The 19,423-nt window shown below is 55.3% G+C and overlaps 1 protein-coding gene across 1 annotated transcript; it reads right to left on the minus strand.

Annotated features, from left to right (window-relative positions):
• Positions 1-15,738: 15,738 nt before the first annotated feature.
• On the minus strand, positions 15,739-17,320 carry LOC112065637 (translation initiation factor IF-2-like; the record flags this gene model as incomplete). Its single annotated transcript, XM_028486984.1, has 3 exons — positions 15,739-16,200; positions 16,722-16,815; positions 17,261-17,320. Coding segments are annotated over 3 exons (616 nt in total), but the record flags the coding sequence as incomplete, so codon positions are not given.
• Between the last annotated feature and the right edge of the window lie 2,103 nt (positions 17,321-19,423).

Raw genomic sequence — 19,423 nt, forward strand, 5'->3', positions numbered from 1 at the left:
ATAACATTGTCCTGCCTGTGTTTTCACCTCTGGGTTTTATGGGGCTTCATTTCTCTGGCACGTTTTCCTGGTCGCTCTAGAAACAAGGGACTTAGTATTCAGGCCTGTGCCCAGTGCTCCCACCCTAGAGCCTTCCTTCTATAGCCTGAGACCCTTGGTGGGGGATGGGCTCCTTCAGTAAAACCCTCCTGGGGAGGGATGAGGACCAGAGAGTGGGCGCTGAAGGAAGCCAGTTTGGGCGTCTCCATGGCCTTAATGATATTATCGCTCACACACAGACCCTTGTTTCAAGGTCTGCTCCTGGGGAGCCCACCTTAAGACTGACGGTGTCAACAGCGGGTGTAGCCAGTGGAGTCTAAAGTGGGGGCCCTGGGCTTGGACCACTCGCCCGTTGTAGCAACAGGGGCCCCCTTGTGGGTGGTGACCCCCGGCCACTATACTGATGGACAGGACAGGATACCAGGTGAGAGGGGATGCCCCAGCTCTTGCGGTATCCTGAGCGCTTCAGACACGTGAGGAATGGTTATTACAGGTACTGTGGAATCGGTTGGTTTTGCTGAGCACCATAAGAGCCACGATGAGGGTAAAAGGGAGGCTTGGGACCACGCTTATCAGCTGAAGGCGCAGAGGGACCGTCGGAAGGCCTCCACGCAGTATTTAAAGGGACTCAGTTCTCTCTGCGAAGCGTCGGCTACCAAGGACTTGGCACAAGGCGTAATGCAAGAGTAGCGAAACTTCTGGCTTGGATCGGGGTATCTGGGCAACGTCCTTGAGAACACCGAGCCCCCACATTCCCCTCAACTCTGGGCAGCAGCTGTGACCCGATCTCCCTTGCTAGCAACCAGCTGCGCCTCTTACCTTGTCCAGAGACCATGCGGAGGTCTGGTTGAGGCAGGTGTCTTTCAAGACAATACTTGCCCTCCTATAATGAGGTTCTAGGCCCGGCACGGCCTGGCTGGGGCAGCGCTGGCTCCGCCAAGGGAGGGAAGGGATTATTCGCCAAAGGACCTGCAAGGCCTGGCTAATACCTACCAGCGGGAACAAGGGAAGCACACCTAGGAGTGGATCTGGAGGTTGAGGGGCTGGGAGTGGGTGGCATATTAGCCTGGAGACTGAGACACACCTCTGTGTCCCCCTGGGTGGTGCCCTGGCAAGGGCACCTGGAGCTGGTCCTGCTGCTGAGACGACCACTGGAAGCTTGGACATGACGATGGTCCACATTAAGTGAGCTGGGGTTGCCAGGACTGCCTGGGAAGAGTGTTGAGTTAAAGGATCGGAAGTCTGGAGAAAACAGCTGTTTTGTTCCAAAGAACCCATTGTTGACTGTCCTCTGGGAGAGCCCAGAGGACCTTTCCTCCCCGAGGAGATAAGCAATGTGCAGGTGAGAAGACACTGGCTTCATTCAGGAGCTGTGCAGGAGCTCCTGTCTGTAGACCTGGGCTGACATTAGAAGTGCCTTCACGGAACCGGACTCTCTCGTGTCAACAGGGTGGCAGCATCCTTGGAGTAGCAGCGGCCAGAGGTAATGCTTAACTACCAGGACAAGGCAGACATAGTTACTGAAAGGGGCAGTAAGCTTGGGATGGCGACCAGAAGGCCCAGGCCTGAAGGGATCCATGGTGATGGGTAGCAGACAGTGGTGTTCCCAGGGACAAGATGGGTGAACAGCCAACTAGGCTATTGCTTGACTTATATTAAAAAAAAAAAAAAGTGGTGACCTTGAAGGCCAATGTCAGCTTCCCCAATGGACGGTCACAATCTCCTTCCCAGTTCCTAGGTCTGAGCCAGAGCCCACTGATCGCAGGAGAAGCCGGTCCCCTGGGGAAGGACTTTACGATGCAACGGTTCCCAGTATTCGTATAGAGTAGTGTTTCCTTGGTCCTTCCCCCAAATAGACCTGAGTCCGTTTCCCTGAGCAACCATTCACTGAGGGGACAAGGGTATCCAGATCTTTCAAGCAGGGGCTCTGGCTCCTTGGGGGTAAAGGTCTGAGTAACCCCATCAGACAAGGCACCTAGACCAGCAGAGATGCTAAAGGCCAGGATGGGGAAGGTGAGAAGCGTCAGCTGGGGCCTCAGGGGCTGTACGGGACCCCACCAGCCCTTCTCCAGTCAGCGTTCTCCACCCAGAGTGGAATTCATGTGGGACGCGAGTGGATCTGTGTGGGTTAAGGAGGGCCCGGGACAGATGTTGATTCTCTGCCCACCTCTCCTTGGACGGGTCCTTACAGACGTACGGCCCCCCCCCACCCCACCCCACCTAATTTCCCACAGCAGCCCCCGCAGGGGAAGGGGACGGGGCTCCTACTGTGAGAAGTGTGGGGTGTGAAAGCCCAGCTCCCTCGTCAGGTCGGGACAAGGCTGCGGCACCACTTCTCCTCCTGAGCAGCCCTGGGATGCCATGGAAGCTTCCTTCGTTCTGTGTGGCTATGCCTGAGCCCTCCTTCCCCCTCACTCCCCTTTCCTATGCTGTGTCCCCCTCTCTCACCAGCTTCCCCTGGCTGCATTTCCTTGAGTAACCACTGGTGCGCAAGTGGTCTTCCATGGTCTGGTCCTGGGAAACCTCAGACAGGTGCCAAGACACGAGGGGAGGCGAAGCTGGTGGGCGGGCGAAGGTTGCTCCGGCGGCAGGGGTTGACAGGTTCACAGGCATCGCTGAAGAGCTCAGAGCCCAGGGGGAGAGGGAGACACAATGCGATGGGCCGTGGGGACAGAGCCACGAGCTCTGCCACGGGGACCCAAGTGGCCTCACGGGAGAAGTCTTCCTGGGTCAGAAGGTGTCTCTTTTTGTTGTCGTTGTTGTTGTCGTCGTTTGGCCATGCAGCATGTGGGATCTTAGTTCCGCCGACCAGTTCCACGCCCCCTGCAGTGGAAGCTTGGAGTCTTAACTGCGGCTGCCAGGGAAGTCCCAGAGGGTGTTTGCAAGGTGAGGACTGGACGGACTGCGGGGCTGGCTGTGGGGTGGGAAGCATCCAGACGGAAGTCATGCTGTGTGTGAAGGATCAGAGCCGGAGAAGCTCCGGATGTGGTGAGGAATTAGGGACTCCAAGGGTTTCCCGAGGGCCAGACAGAGGTGCTATGGGAGACGGGTGTTGGGCTGAGGGGGTGAGCTGGGCAGGGGCTACAGTTTGTGGAATCACATGATTTTCAAGCCGAGAAGCTTACATTTAATCCTATGGATCAGTGTTTCCCATACCTTGGACATTGGCATATTGTATCTATTATATTCACCTATACTACCATTGTCTTAATATCTGTCTCAAATGACTGATTTTGTTCTTAAACAGATGTACGTAAAACGGGAACTGGGTTTCACCAGTACAGATAGAAGGCCAGTGGGGCAGCTCTGTGTGTCAGCTGGGCTGAGCCATCCACGTTTCCCAGAATCCCCTTTTATGTCTCTGGTTAAGGAGGCCACACTTGGGGGCCTGCTGGGGGCAAAGAGAACACACACTGGGTGTGCAAGAAAGCAGTTCTAAATACAGTTACAACCACGCGACCCGCTGCAGAAACCAGGGCTGTAATCGTTCTCAGCGTTCCGCCTTTATTTTGATGTGAATCTGTTCATTTACATATTAACCATTGTCTCCCTTTCCTTCTCCCATTTCTCTACCATCTCACATAAAACACAGTCATAGTAGTTAATTTTATAGCTCAGTATTTAAGTTACAGAGAATTAAAGGTAGAAGGGAAGTGACGGCACCCAAAGATGGATAAAGGGACTTTGTGACCTCTGGGGGAGAGAGTTGGTGTGCTTTGGTTGCACGGGAGTGGTTGCACCATTGTAGGTGGACTGGTGTGTTTTCTGGTTAAGTGTGGTTTGTGGTTTTGGTTTCACACGCATCTGAGGCCATGTTAGTAATTGCGCTGTGATCCATTTTCATCACATCCTCTCCCTTAAGCTGTAAGAATTCCCTGTTGAACCATGGATCTCTGATGGGCTTCACAGGAAAAAAACCAACCAGTCACACTTAAAAATAGAGAGCACACGTCTGATTTTAATTCCCAACAATATAACAATATAATTCCCAACAGTAAAAAACATATATATATATATGTATATATCTATATCTCACATCTAAGCCATCATCTTCAGGGCGTGGCATTTCCATTTATCACTGGGAGGAGATGTGTGATGATGAGATGGGAAATTCACAAAAGTTCTGCAGTGCATCCCGGCTCCCTTGGAAGGCCACCTGCAGAGACCCCTGAGTCTCCACTGGCAGAGCCTCTTCCTCTAGTCCTGGGAGTTTGCACAGGTGTCCTCTCCCCATCTTCTCTCCCAGAACCCATGGGTTTCCAGCAGCATTCTTGAAGGTGACTGCAGGGTTGAGATTGAAGCCCTCCTTACTTGTATGGACAAAACTCCACCAGGAAGCCCAGCCATGAACAATCTCGGGGGACACTCTCCTTCCGACTCCCATGCTGGGTTCTCCGCGCCACGGCTAAATGTGGGCAGGTTCCAGGGTCTGTCGGAGTCTGCTCCTTCCCTGTCCACAACCTTACACCAGGTGGCCTCACCTAGCCCCCTGCCTTAACTACCATCCCTTTGCCCCAGACTCCCGATAAGGCTCTGACTTCTCCCCAGAATTTCTCAGCATCTCTCCCACCCCTACTTGACTTCTCCATTCCAATAGCATCTTAGACTACCTAGGCCTGCCCTCTGTGTCTGCTGTCTCCAGGATGACTCCTGAGTCCTGAAGCCAGCCAAGTGTGGACCCTGGAAGGCCCATGAGTCAGGCCCTGCCCCTGGGGTTCCTGCCCAACACCGATCCCCGCCTTCCCCTCTCCTAACCCTCCCCTACCTTGCTCTTGCCAGTTTCCCTCCTGAGCCCTAACCCTAACACTAAGTCGTGGAGGAACTCTGCTTTTCTGGGTTTATATCACATCTTGGCCGTTCTGTGCTGTCAGCCAGCTAGACCTGACTAATTCATATGTGTTGGGAGACATCAAAGGAAAACATAGAGACAAGAACATTAAGAAAGGAGTCTTCCTTGGGGAATTTTGTAAAGGAGTCCAGACCTTACAAGGCTGGCTCATCAAGTGAAAAAAATACAGTGAGAAAAATTTTTTAACCCCCAAAATTACTGACTATAATTAGTCTCAGTTTTTCATATAATGCTCGTATCTGCAAGGGTTTGCAAAAGGTAGGGAGAAGGTTGTTTCTATGAGGGGGTCAGGCTAGGACTCAAGGTTTTACCTGTTTTAGGCACTAGGGTGAGACAGAGGGACCAGGTAAGAAGTCCTTCCTGTCTCTTGGGGTTGTTAGTCACAATAACGGCAGTAGGGCAGGGTGTCACTCTGCTTCTTAGCAATCAGGTAAACATCTCTCTGGGCTGACCCTTGGGCTGTATTTCTGCCATATAAGGGGCTGGCTGGCTAAGCCCAGAAGTCTCTGGTAAAACAGAGAATCTTCAGGGAATAAGATAAAGTCAGACTTTGAGCCAGCCTGCCATCTTTCAGAAACTAGCGATGGTCCTCCAGTGAGGACTTGGAGATTGGAATTCTAGCCACCAGTTACTAGGTGACAACTTTCCTTGCCTTTAAAATGTGAGCAAGAGGGTCTATTGTTCTGGGTTATTGAGTGTCAAACAGGTAAAATAATATGTGCGAATGAACCTGGCATAGAGTAGACAGTTGGAATATGTTTATTACATTGAAAGCAAGAGACCAACACATACTCTTTCCACTGGTGGATTTTCTATGAGATAAGGCTTTCTACTATTCCAAGATTTAAAAGTTTAGGGCTTCCCTGGTGGCGCAGTGGTTGCGAGTCCGCCCTGCCGATGCAGGGGACACAGGTTCGTGCCCCGGTCCGGGAGGATCCCGCGTGCCGCGGAGCGGCTGAGCCCGTGAGCCATGGCCGCTGAGCCTGCGCGTCCGGAGCCTGTGCTCTGCAACGGGAGAGGCCACAACAGTGAGAGGCCCGCGTACCGCAAAAAAATAAAAAATAAAAAAAGTTTAGACAATGTAGAAATGAAGACTTTGTGAGGCCCCCAGATGGTAGAAAGGCACAGTGATGCCCTTAGGATTCTCCCTTGCAGGTAGGGTCTGGTAGGGTTCCCAGGTAACTTTATCCATCCTGTGACATCAGCCACCACCCAGGCATCTCCCCAAAGCCCTGGACCCGAGGACTCATTGATCTCCCAGACTTGGATGTTCCAAAGATCTAAAGCTCAGTCAGGCCACACGGAGCTCTCCATCCCTGGCCAAGCCTGTACCTCCTGATTTCTCCCTTCAGTGGCTGGCAGCACCGTCCCCATGGAGACATTGAGACACAAACCCAGGAGTCCTTCCAGATGGCCCCTGCTTCTCCTAACGCCCTCTGTTTCAGTTAACAATTGCTGTGCAATAATCCACCCCAAAACAGCGGCTTAAAACAACAGATACTGTATTGTTTCTCATGGTTCTGCAGGCTTCCTGGGCTCAGCTGGGTGGCCGTTCTGTCCCATGTGATATTGGCTGGGGCTGTATCATCTGAGGGCTCCGTGGGGCTGAGACATCCAAAAGGGTTCATCACGAGGCTCATACTTGATACTGCCGTTCAGCTGGAAGCTCAGCGGGGCCGTGCCCTGGGGCACCTACACGTAACCTTTCCACGTGGCCTGGCCATCTCTCAGCAGGGTGGCTGGGTCTCAAGAGACCTGGGCTAGGAATCTGCAAGACTTCTTAGGATCCAGCCTTAGAAGTTGTGAGGTGTCACTGATGCCACATACTGTTTACCGAAGTCAGTCATCGGTCCGGCCCAGAAAAAGGGGAGGGAAAGAGTCTACTTCTTGATGGGAGGAGTTGCAAACAATTCTCAGGCATCTTGTGTCTACCACATGCCCGATTCACGTGCACCAAGTTTTGCCTTGAAATTAAGCACAAAAGTTTCATCCCGGGGCTTCCCTGGTGGCGCAGTGGTTGAGAATCCGCCTGCAGATGCAGGGGACGTGGGTTCGTGCCCCGGGCTGGGAAGATCTGTGCTCCGCAGCGAGAGGCCACAGCAGTGAGACGCCCCCGCGTACCGCAAAAAAAAAAAAAAGAAAGAAAAAAAAAAAATTTTCATCCCAACTCCCTTCTGTATTGTTATTTCTTCATCCCAACTCCCTTCTGTATTGTTATTTCTTCAATATTCAAGAATCATTCTGGGGACATTGATCGCTATTAGGCACTAAAGAAAATCTCAATAAATACGTAAGGTTGAAAATGTGCAGGCCACATTTTCCAAAATAATGCAATATTTAAAGTAAAATTAAATTGTAAAAAAGAAAAGAAATCACCCTGGTAGTTCTGCTGAAAGCAATAACCCCAGGTTCCCATCTCACTGCCACTCCTTTAGGTCGGGCCACGCTCCTTCCCGTGTCTCTGCCCTAAGTTTAAACATGTGTTGAATTTCTCAACCACTGATGATCCCTTCCTGTTCTCTTTGTCCGTGTGGACTTATACCTCCTTTTCCTCCTTTACTGTACTTTTAGTGATGTTTTGGGAGGGCGATGTTGTAAATGGATGAGGTCAGCTCTCCATGTTTAATCAGAAATACCTGCCTTCAGTTTCCGGCCCCTTTTAATCCAGCCTCCCCAGCATCTATCACGATGGTGATTCCAAAACACCAATCCGCCAATGTTCGCTCCTCTGGCTGAACTCCGTCTGTGGCCCTCTTTTCCCTGGACCAATGTTTGTGACTTCACTCATTTTTGCCATATGGACCTACCACTTGTACTATCATTTACTTAGCAACGTTCTCTAAATCCGGTCACTTTTCAGCTGAGGTTAATTTATTTTAAGGCGATTATTGATATAGTTGGATTAATAGCTACCATACTTGTTACCGTTTTCTATTTTTTGCCTTTGTTGTTTGAATCTTTTTCTGCATTCTCTGGTGTCAGAGAATTAAATTTTTTTTTTTTTTTTTAGTGATTGTCCTGAGTTTACAGGATACATTTACAGCTACTTTCAGCTCAGCTGGGTGGTCCTCCTGGTCCTCCTGTCCCATGTGATATTGGCTGGGGCTGTATCACCTGAGGGCTCCGGGGGGCTGAGACATCCAAAAGGGTTCATCACGAGACTTGCAGTTGATACTGGCGTTCAGCTGTGAGCTCAGCAGGGCTGGGCACTATACTATATCATGGGAGATATAGATATCTTATAACAGGGTATTCCCAATTCCTACTTCTTCTCCCTTATAACATCCCAGTCATTCATGTCACTTCTCCATTTGGTCCTCCTGGAGGTAAAACTCGCACAAGTGCAAGGCCTTCCTAAGACTGGAAGCTCTGGAGTTTTGGAGTCTCAGACTTACCGCGCTGAGGCCCTAACAGTTTGTCTGTTACAGTTTAAGTCTTGCTGCACCAGCACCGGCTCCAGTGCAGTTTCTGCCCCTGCAGGCGCTACTGCCCTAGTAAGCTGTGATTCTCTGTATCTGCTGTCTGTCTCTCCAATTTGGGGGGCAGTGGTTTGCCCCATGATTTCAATTCTCTGATGGATCTAGGACAAGGTGTTGATTTTCATTTGTTTTCTTGTTGTGATGATGGAATAGTGACTTCCAAGCTCCTTAAATGTCGGACCAGAAACTGGAAGTCCTGCTAAATTTATTCTAAAAGCTAAATGTATTTACCATAAATGGAAAACCAGTGTCCCTTGACATAAATAGAAGGGAGTTGTAAAAAAAAAAATACAATGGAAACAAAAATACAAATGGAAACAAAACAATAAATTATCTTTGTTTACATGGGAGATGAGCAAATGTCTGAAAGGTGTTAGAGACCAAACAGAGACTTTCTCTCTAATGTTATCAGAAGAAGGAAAAGAGTAAAGGTAACAACTGCTTCCGAATGGAATTCAGTGTTACTGAAAGTCCCTTCCCAGCACCTTCTAAAATGCTCTCTGTCTCACATGACCTACAGGAGAAAAATCTAAATTCCTTACCTCAGTAAAAGGCATGTCAGACTCTGGACCCTTGTTAATCTACTAGGCTCTTTCCTACCACGTTCTGCCAGGCACTAAAAACTCTGGCCATAAATTGATTTACCCTGCCAGTTTACTTCCAAGTTATTTATCTGTTTTAGAAATAAGTAAACGATGATGTAGTAAGTGTATAAACATGAACCAAATTAAATAATGCAATTTAAACTGCCCACCAATAATCTGTGCCTCTTGCTCCCAGCAGCATGGCTTACAAGGCTGCTGAGTGACTGACTCGGGGGAGGGGAGGGGAGAAATGGAGTGGGGCTAGGTCGTCCATGGCCTTGGGGAGCTGCTGGACCAGTCCTGGACCACACTCCTCCTCTGACATGAGGACAATCACATCCTTGGTGTGCATAGATTGTTGCTTAAATGATCTTTCCTGTTACTCGGTGCTGAACTCAATCTTGACTGATTTCCCAAATTCACCCGGAAAAGAAGTAACTTTACCTATTTATTTATTTACTTTTGGCTGCGCTGTGAGGTTTGTGGGGATCTTGGTTCCCTGACCAGGAATCCAACCCATGCCCCCTGCGGTGGAAGCGTGGAGTCCTAACCACTGGACCACCAGGGAATTCCCAAGAAGTAAATTTAAACACATCGAAATAAGGTGTAAGAAATCGAATGGTCTCCAAAAAATAAATCAGATACTTCTGCATTAATAAAATTTCCTTTCTCATAGATCTATAAACCTTTTAGTGGGTGCATATAAAAATGTATCCACGGGGCTCCCCTGGTGGCGCAGTGGTTGAGAATCCGCCTGCCGATGCAGGGGACGCGGGTTCGCGCCCCGGTCCGGGAAGATCCCACATGCCGCGGAGCAGCTGGGCCCGTGAGCCATGGCCGCTGAGCCTGCGTGTCCGGAGCCTGCGCTCCGCAATGGGAGAGGCCACAACAGTGAGAGGCCCGCGTACCGAAAAAAAAAATATGTATCCACGAAATCAAGTTCACGGCGGGAGTGGGGTGTGTCATCTGCCTAGTTACTGCTGTGCCCTCCACGGGGTATGCTGGTGGTGAGGAGGCTGTCAGCCATCCAGTGACTGCCGTGAGGTTCATTCTGTGTGTCAGCCTTCCTGTGGCTCTGCAGCAGGGACACGGGATGTGAGAGGTACGAGGCATCTAGGTGCATTTGGAATCTGTGAGATCCAGGATGTCTCTTTCGGGGCATATGGACTTTGATCTGTCCCCACCTTTGCACAGACTCATCCACAGGCGTGCACTGCCTTCAAAGGCTGGCCCCCCTAGCTGGGCAAAGCTCCCTCCCACTAGACTCTTAGGACATGCTCAGCTGTCACCACCTGCAGGTAGTCCTCCTGGGCTCCTCCTGGGTTCTCCTGCTGTGGGCTGGCAAAGAGTCTGGCACAGAGGAGTGCTGACCGACGTCCCCACCCAGCCCCTACATGCCCCGCGTAGGGAGAGGGCAGTAGTGCCACTGTCAGAGAGAACCAGAGAACATCACCTAGGGAATGGTGGGGGTGAGGATTCTGATCAGATATCCAGGGCGGGGATTCTGGCTAAAGGGACTCGACAGGATTTCTGCTAAAACTGGGCAATGCAAAGATAGACACGGGAGCCCCAAAGTGGAGGCCTAACTGAGGTGAGGCTCAGACTAAAAGTTTGGTGTGGGAGAGAGTCTTTGTCACACCCGGCTCATGCCTCATCTCTCTGCAGTCCAGACCCCGCCCCTGCCTGTTGCCTTCTGCCCTGGACTTGAACCTCTGCCCCTGTTTGGTGGACATTTTTGTCATTTCTGTCTGCACCCAGGCTGGGAGGGAGCTGTCTGCTCTTCCTTTCTGCCCTCTGGCAGTCCCCTGCCTGTCCTGTCCCCAGACCTGGCACAACCACTCTCTGCCAGCCTGCCCTGCACTGCTGGGAGGGAGGCTAGGATGGACTCGGGGCCCCGGGCAGGGGCAGGCATCTGAGGGAGGGGCTGGGGCAGGGAGGGGCTCCCTCCAGAAGGACAATGGGCAGAATTCTTCACAATAGTGCCAAGGATCACAGAACCAGGAGGTTTTCCCAAAGTGATCAGGTTTCCCCCCATCAGCAATTCCCATTTCCACAGCTTAACTCTGTCACCTTGTGCTACAGACTGAATGTTTGTGTCTGCTTCCTGCTCCCCTCACCCCTCAAATTCACACATTGAAGCCTAATCCCCAACGTGATGGTATTAGGACGCGGGGACTGTGGGATGTGATTAGATCATGAGGGTGCAGCCCTCGTGAAGGATATTAGTGCCCTTAGAAAAGGGACCTCCAGAGACATCCCTCACCCTTTCCACCGTGTGAGGACTCAGTGAGAATGCTCCGGTTATGAACCAGGAAGAGGGTTCTCACCAGACAATGCGTCAATGCCTTGATCTTGGACTTCCCAACCTCCAGAACTGTGAGAAATAAATGTTTAAGCCACCCAGTCCATGGTAACTTTGTTATAGCAGCCCAAATGGACTAAGACACTTTGTTACCTTGAAGCCTTGTCATTTTCCACATGGGTTACCTCAACGGCCTTTGGACAGCACCCTGCATCCCATCTGGACCCCTGCTATTCCCCCCCGCCGCCATCCATCTTGGTAAGTGACAACCCACCCCTACCTGATGCCATTGCTGGCTGCCTGCTGCTGTGGTGCCCCCACTGAGATGTGAGGCCACAGACATGGGATGGCCCCACCCCCTCCCCACACTTGCCCCAAGCGCCTCACCTACAGGCTCTTGCTCAGGCCAGGTCTCCCCTGCCCCACTGCATCCCAGTCTCTGGCCATCTTTCAGGTGTGGAGGAAATGCCACCTGTCTCATGAAGGTGTGGGGACCTCCTCACTGCAGCTCCCCTCAGCTCCTGGCCCATGGCTCTCACAGTTGGGACCTCAGGACTTGCCCTCCTCTGGGCATGGAGGCCCTTCACCCCAGACCAGCCCAGGTGGCAGATGCAGGAGGAGCTCACGCTAAGGCCAGCCCTTCCCCCTGCTGCTTCCCCGCTGCCCAGCCCACCTCCACCAGCCCCTTTTCCAGAACTCCGACTAACAGGTTAGTGCTGGCCAGGCCAAGCGGCAACGTCCAGTTTGGGTCTCTCTTTTTCTTGGTCTTGCTGCTTCTTGCTCTCTCGGGCTACAGGCCCTGGCGGGCCCTGTCCCTGGGACACACTGCGAACCACCCCTCTCCTCTCGTCTTCTGGCTCAGAAGCAGCTGGTGCGGGGTGGACCAGCCCGGATACAGGCCCACCCACCCTCCCTTTCTCCCCAGGCAGCCTCGTGTTGGCAGAAGTCTCGAGTGGGCCTGGGTCCCTTCTTCTGATGGTCCTTGTGTTTCTGGTCCATCAGCTGCCCCTCACAGAGCCAGGCAATTGGAAGGACTGGGGCACATCTAGTTAGCCCGTCATGTCCAAAAATGGCATCAAACCCCTACTCCATTTCCAATCATCCACAACATGGAATACTGATGCCTTGATTTCATTTATAATTGTTTTCAAAGGGCTCTCTATCGCTGCCAGGCAGGATCGTGTATATCTGAGTTCTGAGAGACCCCACGGTAAATTCAGATGGCCCTAAGTGGGTCTCCCTGTGGGTGGCGCTGGAGCATTAGCTGAGTCTGGACTCACGAGTTGGGTCACCAGGTTCTCCTGGGAACGCAGTGAGTCCTGCGGGCCTTCTCGATACTTCTCTTCCTGGTCCCACCCCTCCTAACCTCTCTCTCCCATCCCCTTTCACGCCTCAACCTGCAGCCCTTCTGCCCCCATCAGGTTCTCACACGTTTCTACACACGATCCTTAGGGCCTGGTGAGCCACGGGGCCCCCCTGGAGTAAGCACAGGGTCCAAAGCTCATCGGGTGTGCAATGCATATGGGCTGAGTGTAAACATGTGGACACACGCCCAGATCAAGAATTCCTGTTGAGAATGAAGGAGAAGCAGGGATAGGGCTGCTGGCCTCAGAGGGAGTGAAGGATGCCGTTGAGAACCTGAGAACCCACAGGAAGGGGTGGCCAGAGACGGCCAGTGGCCAGGACTTGTTGAGATTCATAAAACCCAAGCAGCGGGGTCACGTGGTGCCTTCTGGAACATCACTGCGAGATGGACTAAAGGGGGGAGGGGAGGAGGAGCGTCAAGGCTGGAACCTGGGTCTCTGCTGTCCAGGAGCCCTGTGAAGATAGGCCCTCCTGGCAGGGTCCTGCCCCATGGTCTGTGCCTACAGGCACCTGGGGGCAGCCAGCCCTGACCCCTGGCAGCTCTGGACTTAGGTGGCTGGAAGAGCCAAGGCCAGGTGACTTCGGGTCATGAGAGGACCAAGCGTGGCCCATTTGGGACAGCCCAGCACTGCCCTGAGTAGGCACAAACGTGACGTCGGGCCCGGGGGAGGGGTGGGGGGCGGGTCATCTGCAGAGGCCCAGCCAGCCCAAGGCCGTTGGTAAGGCCCACACATCCAATCCAGGTCCAGTGGAGAACAGGCCTGGAAGGAACAGGGTCAGGTGGGGTCACAAGAGTGGGGAATTACATTTATTTGATTCTGAAATAAACACAGATACTAAGGACCCTATCAAGTGGTTTAGGTCTTATTCTCACAGAACAGTGGGCGGGCTACCTGGGCACACCCGGCTCCTGTAGCCGCAGCCGCGCGGGGCAGGGGAGGGGTGGAAGTTGACCTCTGACCTGGGACACACTGAACACAGTGGGCTGTGTGGTCACATCACTCAGTGTCCTGGACAGGACGAGCTTTGGGGACTCTGCCTGTCACAAGGCAGGAGGAAGGAGAGGCTCTGAGGGGTCTTGGGGAGGAGACCCTCAGAGAGGGAAGGAAACCGAAGCGCCTAGGGTGGCAGCCTCCGCTCAGCCTCTAGAGGATGGCGGTCAGCTGAGGGCAGAGACTCGGGCAGGGACAGGGAGGGCGGGGCCTGCTGAGCGGGCAGGGTCTGGTGGACTCCAAGCCTGTGAAAATCTGCAGACACAAGGGGAAGCAATCGGGTCTCAGGTTAGGGATCAGGTGGGAACAGGCCAAGAGGACATCTGAGGAGATGCTGGGGCACTGTGGGCTCCCTGCCTGACAAGCTGGAGGGTTCTAAGGCAGGGATGAGCTGTTGGTTCTCTGTTTTACCTGCCCCGTCCCCCATTCGTTTTCTCCCTGGCTCTGGGCCCCGACTCTGACTGCATCCCCTGGGCTCCCCTGCCCCCCATGTTAGGAGTGGATTTGACCAGTGGGCAGCACAGGCAGGGTGGAGAGGGGAGGACAGGGCTGGCAGAGTCTCACGTCAATCTCAGCTCCCACCTGGTGAGCCGTCTCCACGGCTCCAGCCCTCTGCAGGCCCAAGAACATCCTTCCCTGCCCCACCCCTTCAGGTCCAGGTGGCAGACTCTGGTGCCTCCATTCCTGTTGCTCCCCTTTACCTGGCCTCTGCTGCTCTTGTGAGTTATCTCACCTTCGGATCTTCTCATTGGAACCACCTGGGGTGAAGGGTGGGGAGGGGGTCCAGGGTTCCAAAGCATAGAGGACCACAGGAAGAGAGGGGGGTGCCACATAGAAGTGGGCCTACAGAAGGGCCGGGGGGACAGTGGGCATGAAGCATCTCAAAGCCGAGGCTCATCCACAGGGGCTGGTCACTTCTCAGGTCCCTGACCAGGGCCCTGCAAACCACAGGCTCTACATTGGCAGAACTTCTGATTTTTTCCATCTTTTAATGAGAGACCCTCAATTTTTAAGTGTTAGTTATTCATTCTAAAACATTTTTAAAACACCAGGGGCCAAACAAAAAGCGTGAGGAGCTGGATGCAGCTGGAGGCCGCAGAGCAGGTGCTTTGGGCTGGGGAAGGCAAGGCTTGGGAGGGGGGCTGCAGGCAGGGTGAGTCCTCAGTGGGCCTGAGCAGCTCCCCAGCCAGGTGCTGAGGTTCTGGGAGGGAGAAGCTGTTACTTCAGGTAGGTGTGACCCCTCCGCGAGCCCGGTCAGACTATGATGCTGATGGCCTGCCTTGAGGCGCGGGGTCACGAGTGAAAATATAAGGATAATGGTACCCATGGGGTAGGAGCTGGGGAAGCAGCAGGGCCCAACCTCCGTGGGTGCAAGAGCTCACCGGCAGACCCCAGCTGCGGCCCCTGGGGGGCGGAGGCAGGTAGGTTTGGGGAGGGCTGCAGGCGTCCCCAGAGTCCACCAACCTCACCTTCTCACACCTCCTTGGGCCGCCATCTGTCCTTCCTGCCTCCTGCTGGGGGAACGCTTCCCTTCCCAGAGGCAGGCGCTCCCCATGGATCACTTGTAAAGCCTCCAGATCTGAGGCCCTTATTGCATTCATCCAGCTACCCTGGCCCACCGGCCCCCTCAGTCCTTGTCCTGGTCCGTTCTGGGAACCCCCCTCCCCGCCCCCCATGTTTACCCAGCGTTGGCCCTGCACGAACTGTAGACGTCCGGCCCACCTGCTCCAGTACTGCGGGCCCATCACCAGCAGGGATCACCCCCCGCCCCTGCCGGGGTCTGAGGGCACACGGGCCCTCATAGGGGTCATCGCCTCCCTCCACCGTCGTGGGGCCCGGGGAGGGTCCCGAGGCCCGGGTGGACCTGGCCGGGTCTGGCGCTCGGTAGCGCCCCCTGGATCATGTTTGCATGAGGAAGACGAGAGGGTTTTGGGGAGCGGGCGGACCTCCCGGGCATCTCTAGGGGCAGGGCGGGGCCGGGGTCCCCAGAGGTGGGGTCGGACCCTGGGGCGGCGCGGGGCGAGCCAGGGTCCCCAAGGCGCGGGACGCAGTGCACACGAGCGCGGGGACCCAGGTCCGCGGACGCCCTCGCACCACGGCCGCTTCCTTTCCCCCCACGCACGCCCCCTCAGAGGCCGAGCTGGACCCCGCGTGACCGGAAGTGCCCCCCCGTGGGCACCGGCGGGGCGGAGCCCGGTGGCGGCACTTCCGGTGCCCACGCGCCGCCGCCGCGCAGCTCCGGGGCCGTCACTTTGTGTAGCGCGGGGCGCGCAGGCCCCGGCCCGGCCCCGGTGTCCGGCGGCGGCTCGGCGGCCGGCGCGCGCGGTGAGTGGGCGGCGCGGCGAGTGGGTGGCGAGGCCGGCGGGAGGCGGGCGCTGGCGGCAGGTGCCGGCGGGCCAGGCGCGGGCGTGGGGTCGGGGTCGCGCCGCCCCTTGACGCCGGCGCGGGAGGCCGCGGGGAGGCAGCGGCGCGCAGCGGGGCGGGCCGGTCCGGGTCGGGCCTGGGTCTGGGGGGGGCCCGAGCGGCGCTCTGGCCTGGCCTTCCGCGGCCGCGCCCACGCTCGCCGCGGCCCGTGGACCCCCGCCCGGGCCTGCGCGAAGGAGGCGGGCCCTGACCCCCAGGGCCGGTCCGGGCAGGCAGCGCGGAGTAGGCGGGCTGGGAGGACACACACCCACGACCCCTGGGAGGTGCCCGCCGCCGTCTCGGCCAGAGGGGCGGGGGTTGGGCCGCGGCCGCCCCCGGGGACACACCCATCCAGGAGGGGCTGTCACGGCCCTGACCTGGCTTCTGAGGGAGGCGGAGGCCCGATAAGCCCCCTGGAGGGATGGAGATGGCTTGGCGCCCCCGCGAGCTTGCTTAGTGACCTTGGGGGCCTTGCCTGGGTCCTCCCTCTGCAAATGGAGGCCCCGGTGGGCTGCTGTGCTGAGTCTTCTACCGCCAGTAGGCGGGTTGGGGAACTCATTTCTGGGGTTGGATGGGGTCTGGGCTGCCCCGTGTGGCCGGAGAGGTGGGAGAGGGACTGGCCTTTGGTGGAGGACCCAGGGGGCAGGGGGAAGGGGAGGTGTGCAGGATCAGGTCCCTAGCTGTGCCTGTGTGGGGAGACCCTGGTACTGGGTTTGGTTCAACAAGTGTTGGCAGGTTTGGGGAGCTGGCCAGCAAGGCGAGGGGCTGCCCTCGGGCAGCAGGGTTGGCCCCGTGGATACACCTGCACCAGGAGCAAACCCAGGAGAGCAGGGGAGCTCAAATCCGTGGACAAACAGTGAGGATCCTGGTAGTCAGGGAAGGAAAGTTTCTGGGCGGAGACGAAAGCCTGGAAGGCCTTGAGTAACAGGTGTGGTCAGCGAGGCCACCAGACGGAAGGAAGGGGCCTAGATCTACCTGTACCCACACATTTCTTCTACTTCTCTATGTAGGTTTCCTGGATATGGGACTTCAGTGGAGAGCTGCTGAAAGTTTTCTAAGTTTGCCTCTTTCTGTCTGTGTGGTCCTTCTACCGGAGGCAGGCATCTCCTTAACCGCCCCTCCCCGCCCCCTGCGCCCCATGCTAAATTCTGCAGCAGCACTGTATCCTAGAGTGCAGCCCCGCCCCAGCCCCCATGGAAATAATGGTCTGGGATGACCTGAAGGGTTATCATGATCAGGTTGCTTACCTGACTTTCTGTGGCATCCTGAGCTGGATGCCAGAAGTGAGTTTCTGGTAGGCTGGCAGGCTGGAAAGAAGAAAGGAGAGTGCGTGGGTCTGGGGGTATGCCCAGCACACATCTGTCCTGGGGAGGCATAAGGGGCATCTGCCACCCAAGTTACTGAGGCCCGTTTCTCAGAACCATTCTGTTCTGGATGCTGGGTCAGAGTTTATGGGGCGTCTGGCTGTGGTAGGCCCCATCCCATCTGCAGGGTGACTGACCCACCCCCATGACCACTGGGTCTTTCCCTCCTCTGGTCAGCAGCAGGTGCATCTCTTGGGAGAAAAGACCTCAGGTCGTAACCTCTTTAGAGGCAGAGACTCTCCAGTGGGTTCTAGTCTGAAGGACCCTCAACAGCAGTCATCCTGTTCTGGAACATGACAGTGGGGCCAGAATACTGAGTTTTGAAAATCTCATGTTCGTCACGTTGACTGCAGACTTTAGAATCATTTTTTTCTTTCTTCTTTTCTTTTTTTAATATTTATTTATTTATTTGGCTGCACAGGGTCTTAGTTGTGGCACATGGGTTGCGGCAAGTGGGATCCAGTTCGCCGAACAGGGACTGAGCCCAGGCCCCCTGCGCTGGGAGCGTGGAGTCTTAACCGCTCGACTGCCAGGGAAGTCCCTAGCGTCATTTTATCAATAAATACGTGAGTGCTCACTCTGTGTCTGGCACAAGGAGTTTCAGAGATGAACAAAGGGGGGCTTCCCTGGTGGCGCAGTGGTTGAGAGTCCGCCTGCCGATGCAGGGGACACGGGTTCGTGCCCCGGTCCGGGAAGATCCCACGTGCCGCGGAGCGGCTGGGCCCGTGAGCCACGGCCGCTGGGCCTGCGCGTCCGGAGCCTGTGCTCCGCAGGGGGAGGGGCCAAACAGTGAGAGGCCCGCGCGTACCGCAAAAAAAAAAAAAGAGATGAACAAAGGGAACTTCTGCCTTCTTGGAGTTGAGTGTGTATTTGGGGAGACAGGCAATAAGCGACAGTTCTGTAAGTATATTAAAATGTGGGTGCTAAGAGGGCAGAGTCCAGGGAACTGTGTGTGTCTTAGGGGCCCAGGGGGCTGCCTCCGAAGGATCATTGAAGAAGAGGGGAGGAGAGTGCCAGGGAGTGGGAATGGCATGTGCAAAGGTCCTGAGGTGCAACAAGCACGGGGCCACTTTATTCCCAAGCCTCTGGTCCCTCGGATGGGGGCCTGGCCTGCGGGAGTCTGCTCTACGAGGGGGCCAGGCAGGAGGGGCTCTGCTGGGCTTGGCATGGCATCTGGGCTCAGCCTGAATTTGCAGCCCCGTTGTCCTGTGTGGCCTGACATCTCAGGCTCCTCCGGGGTTCGTGCTCTCTTCCCGGGGTTCTGGGGTCGCTGTATTTGTAGTGGGCTTGGCTTACTTTGGAAATGGCCCTAGTCAGGTCTGAGAGACTGATGGGGTCATGCTGGCTGATGGACCTCTTCTTAGGTTTGCACTCAAAAAGGAGCCGCAGAAACTGGCTTGTCAAAACCTATGACTCTGTCTTGTCCTGGGACTTCACTGGGGCTGGCGAGGAATGCGCAGCTGGGAGGGAGGAGTGGCCCCAGGGCCCGCAGGATCCCATCCCTCTTGGGTCCACAGCCCCGGGCTCCCGTGCTGTGAGGCTGTGTGGCTGCATCTCCCAAGTGCCTGGTCTGAGCCGTCTCCGACATCGATGTGAGAGGTGGATGCTGTGAGCCACTGGGGCTTTGATGATTCAACACTTAGGATTCTCTGATCCCCAAACGTGAAGAGTGTCACAGGGCATTTTTTTTCACCTTTGCTGGTCTAGCGATGAACCAAATCCCTGATCAGCCGAGCTTTTTCCAGATGCCCTGGATGGAGCGAGGGGTGAGGGGGGCACAGGGGTAATTGCCTGCTCAGGGCCTCTTCTCTGCCGCCTCCCACAGGAAGGAGCCTGACCTGCTGGCTAGGTAGAGTGGGCCCTCCCGGCAGGGTGGTCTCACCTTCCCCCGCCCATCACACTGCGCTGGGGTTCCTGGCCCACCCATGCTCAGACCTTGGCTCCCACACTCCCTGCCGCCGAGTTTGTGCCCAAGTTCGTGCATGTTCAGAGCTGGGCGAGCATCTCCTCCGCCCCCATATATCAGGTGCACTGTTCCTTATGGGC

This window comes from Physeter macrocephalus, unplaced genomic scaffold, assembly GCF_002837175.3.
Source record: "Physeter macrocephalus isolate SW-GA unplaced genomic scaffold, ASM283717v5 random_1355, whole genome shotgun sequence".
In the NCBI taxonomy this organism is placed as follows: Eukaryota; Metazoa; Chordata; class Mammalia; order Artiodactyla; family Physeteridae; genus Physeter; species Physeter macrocephalus.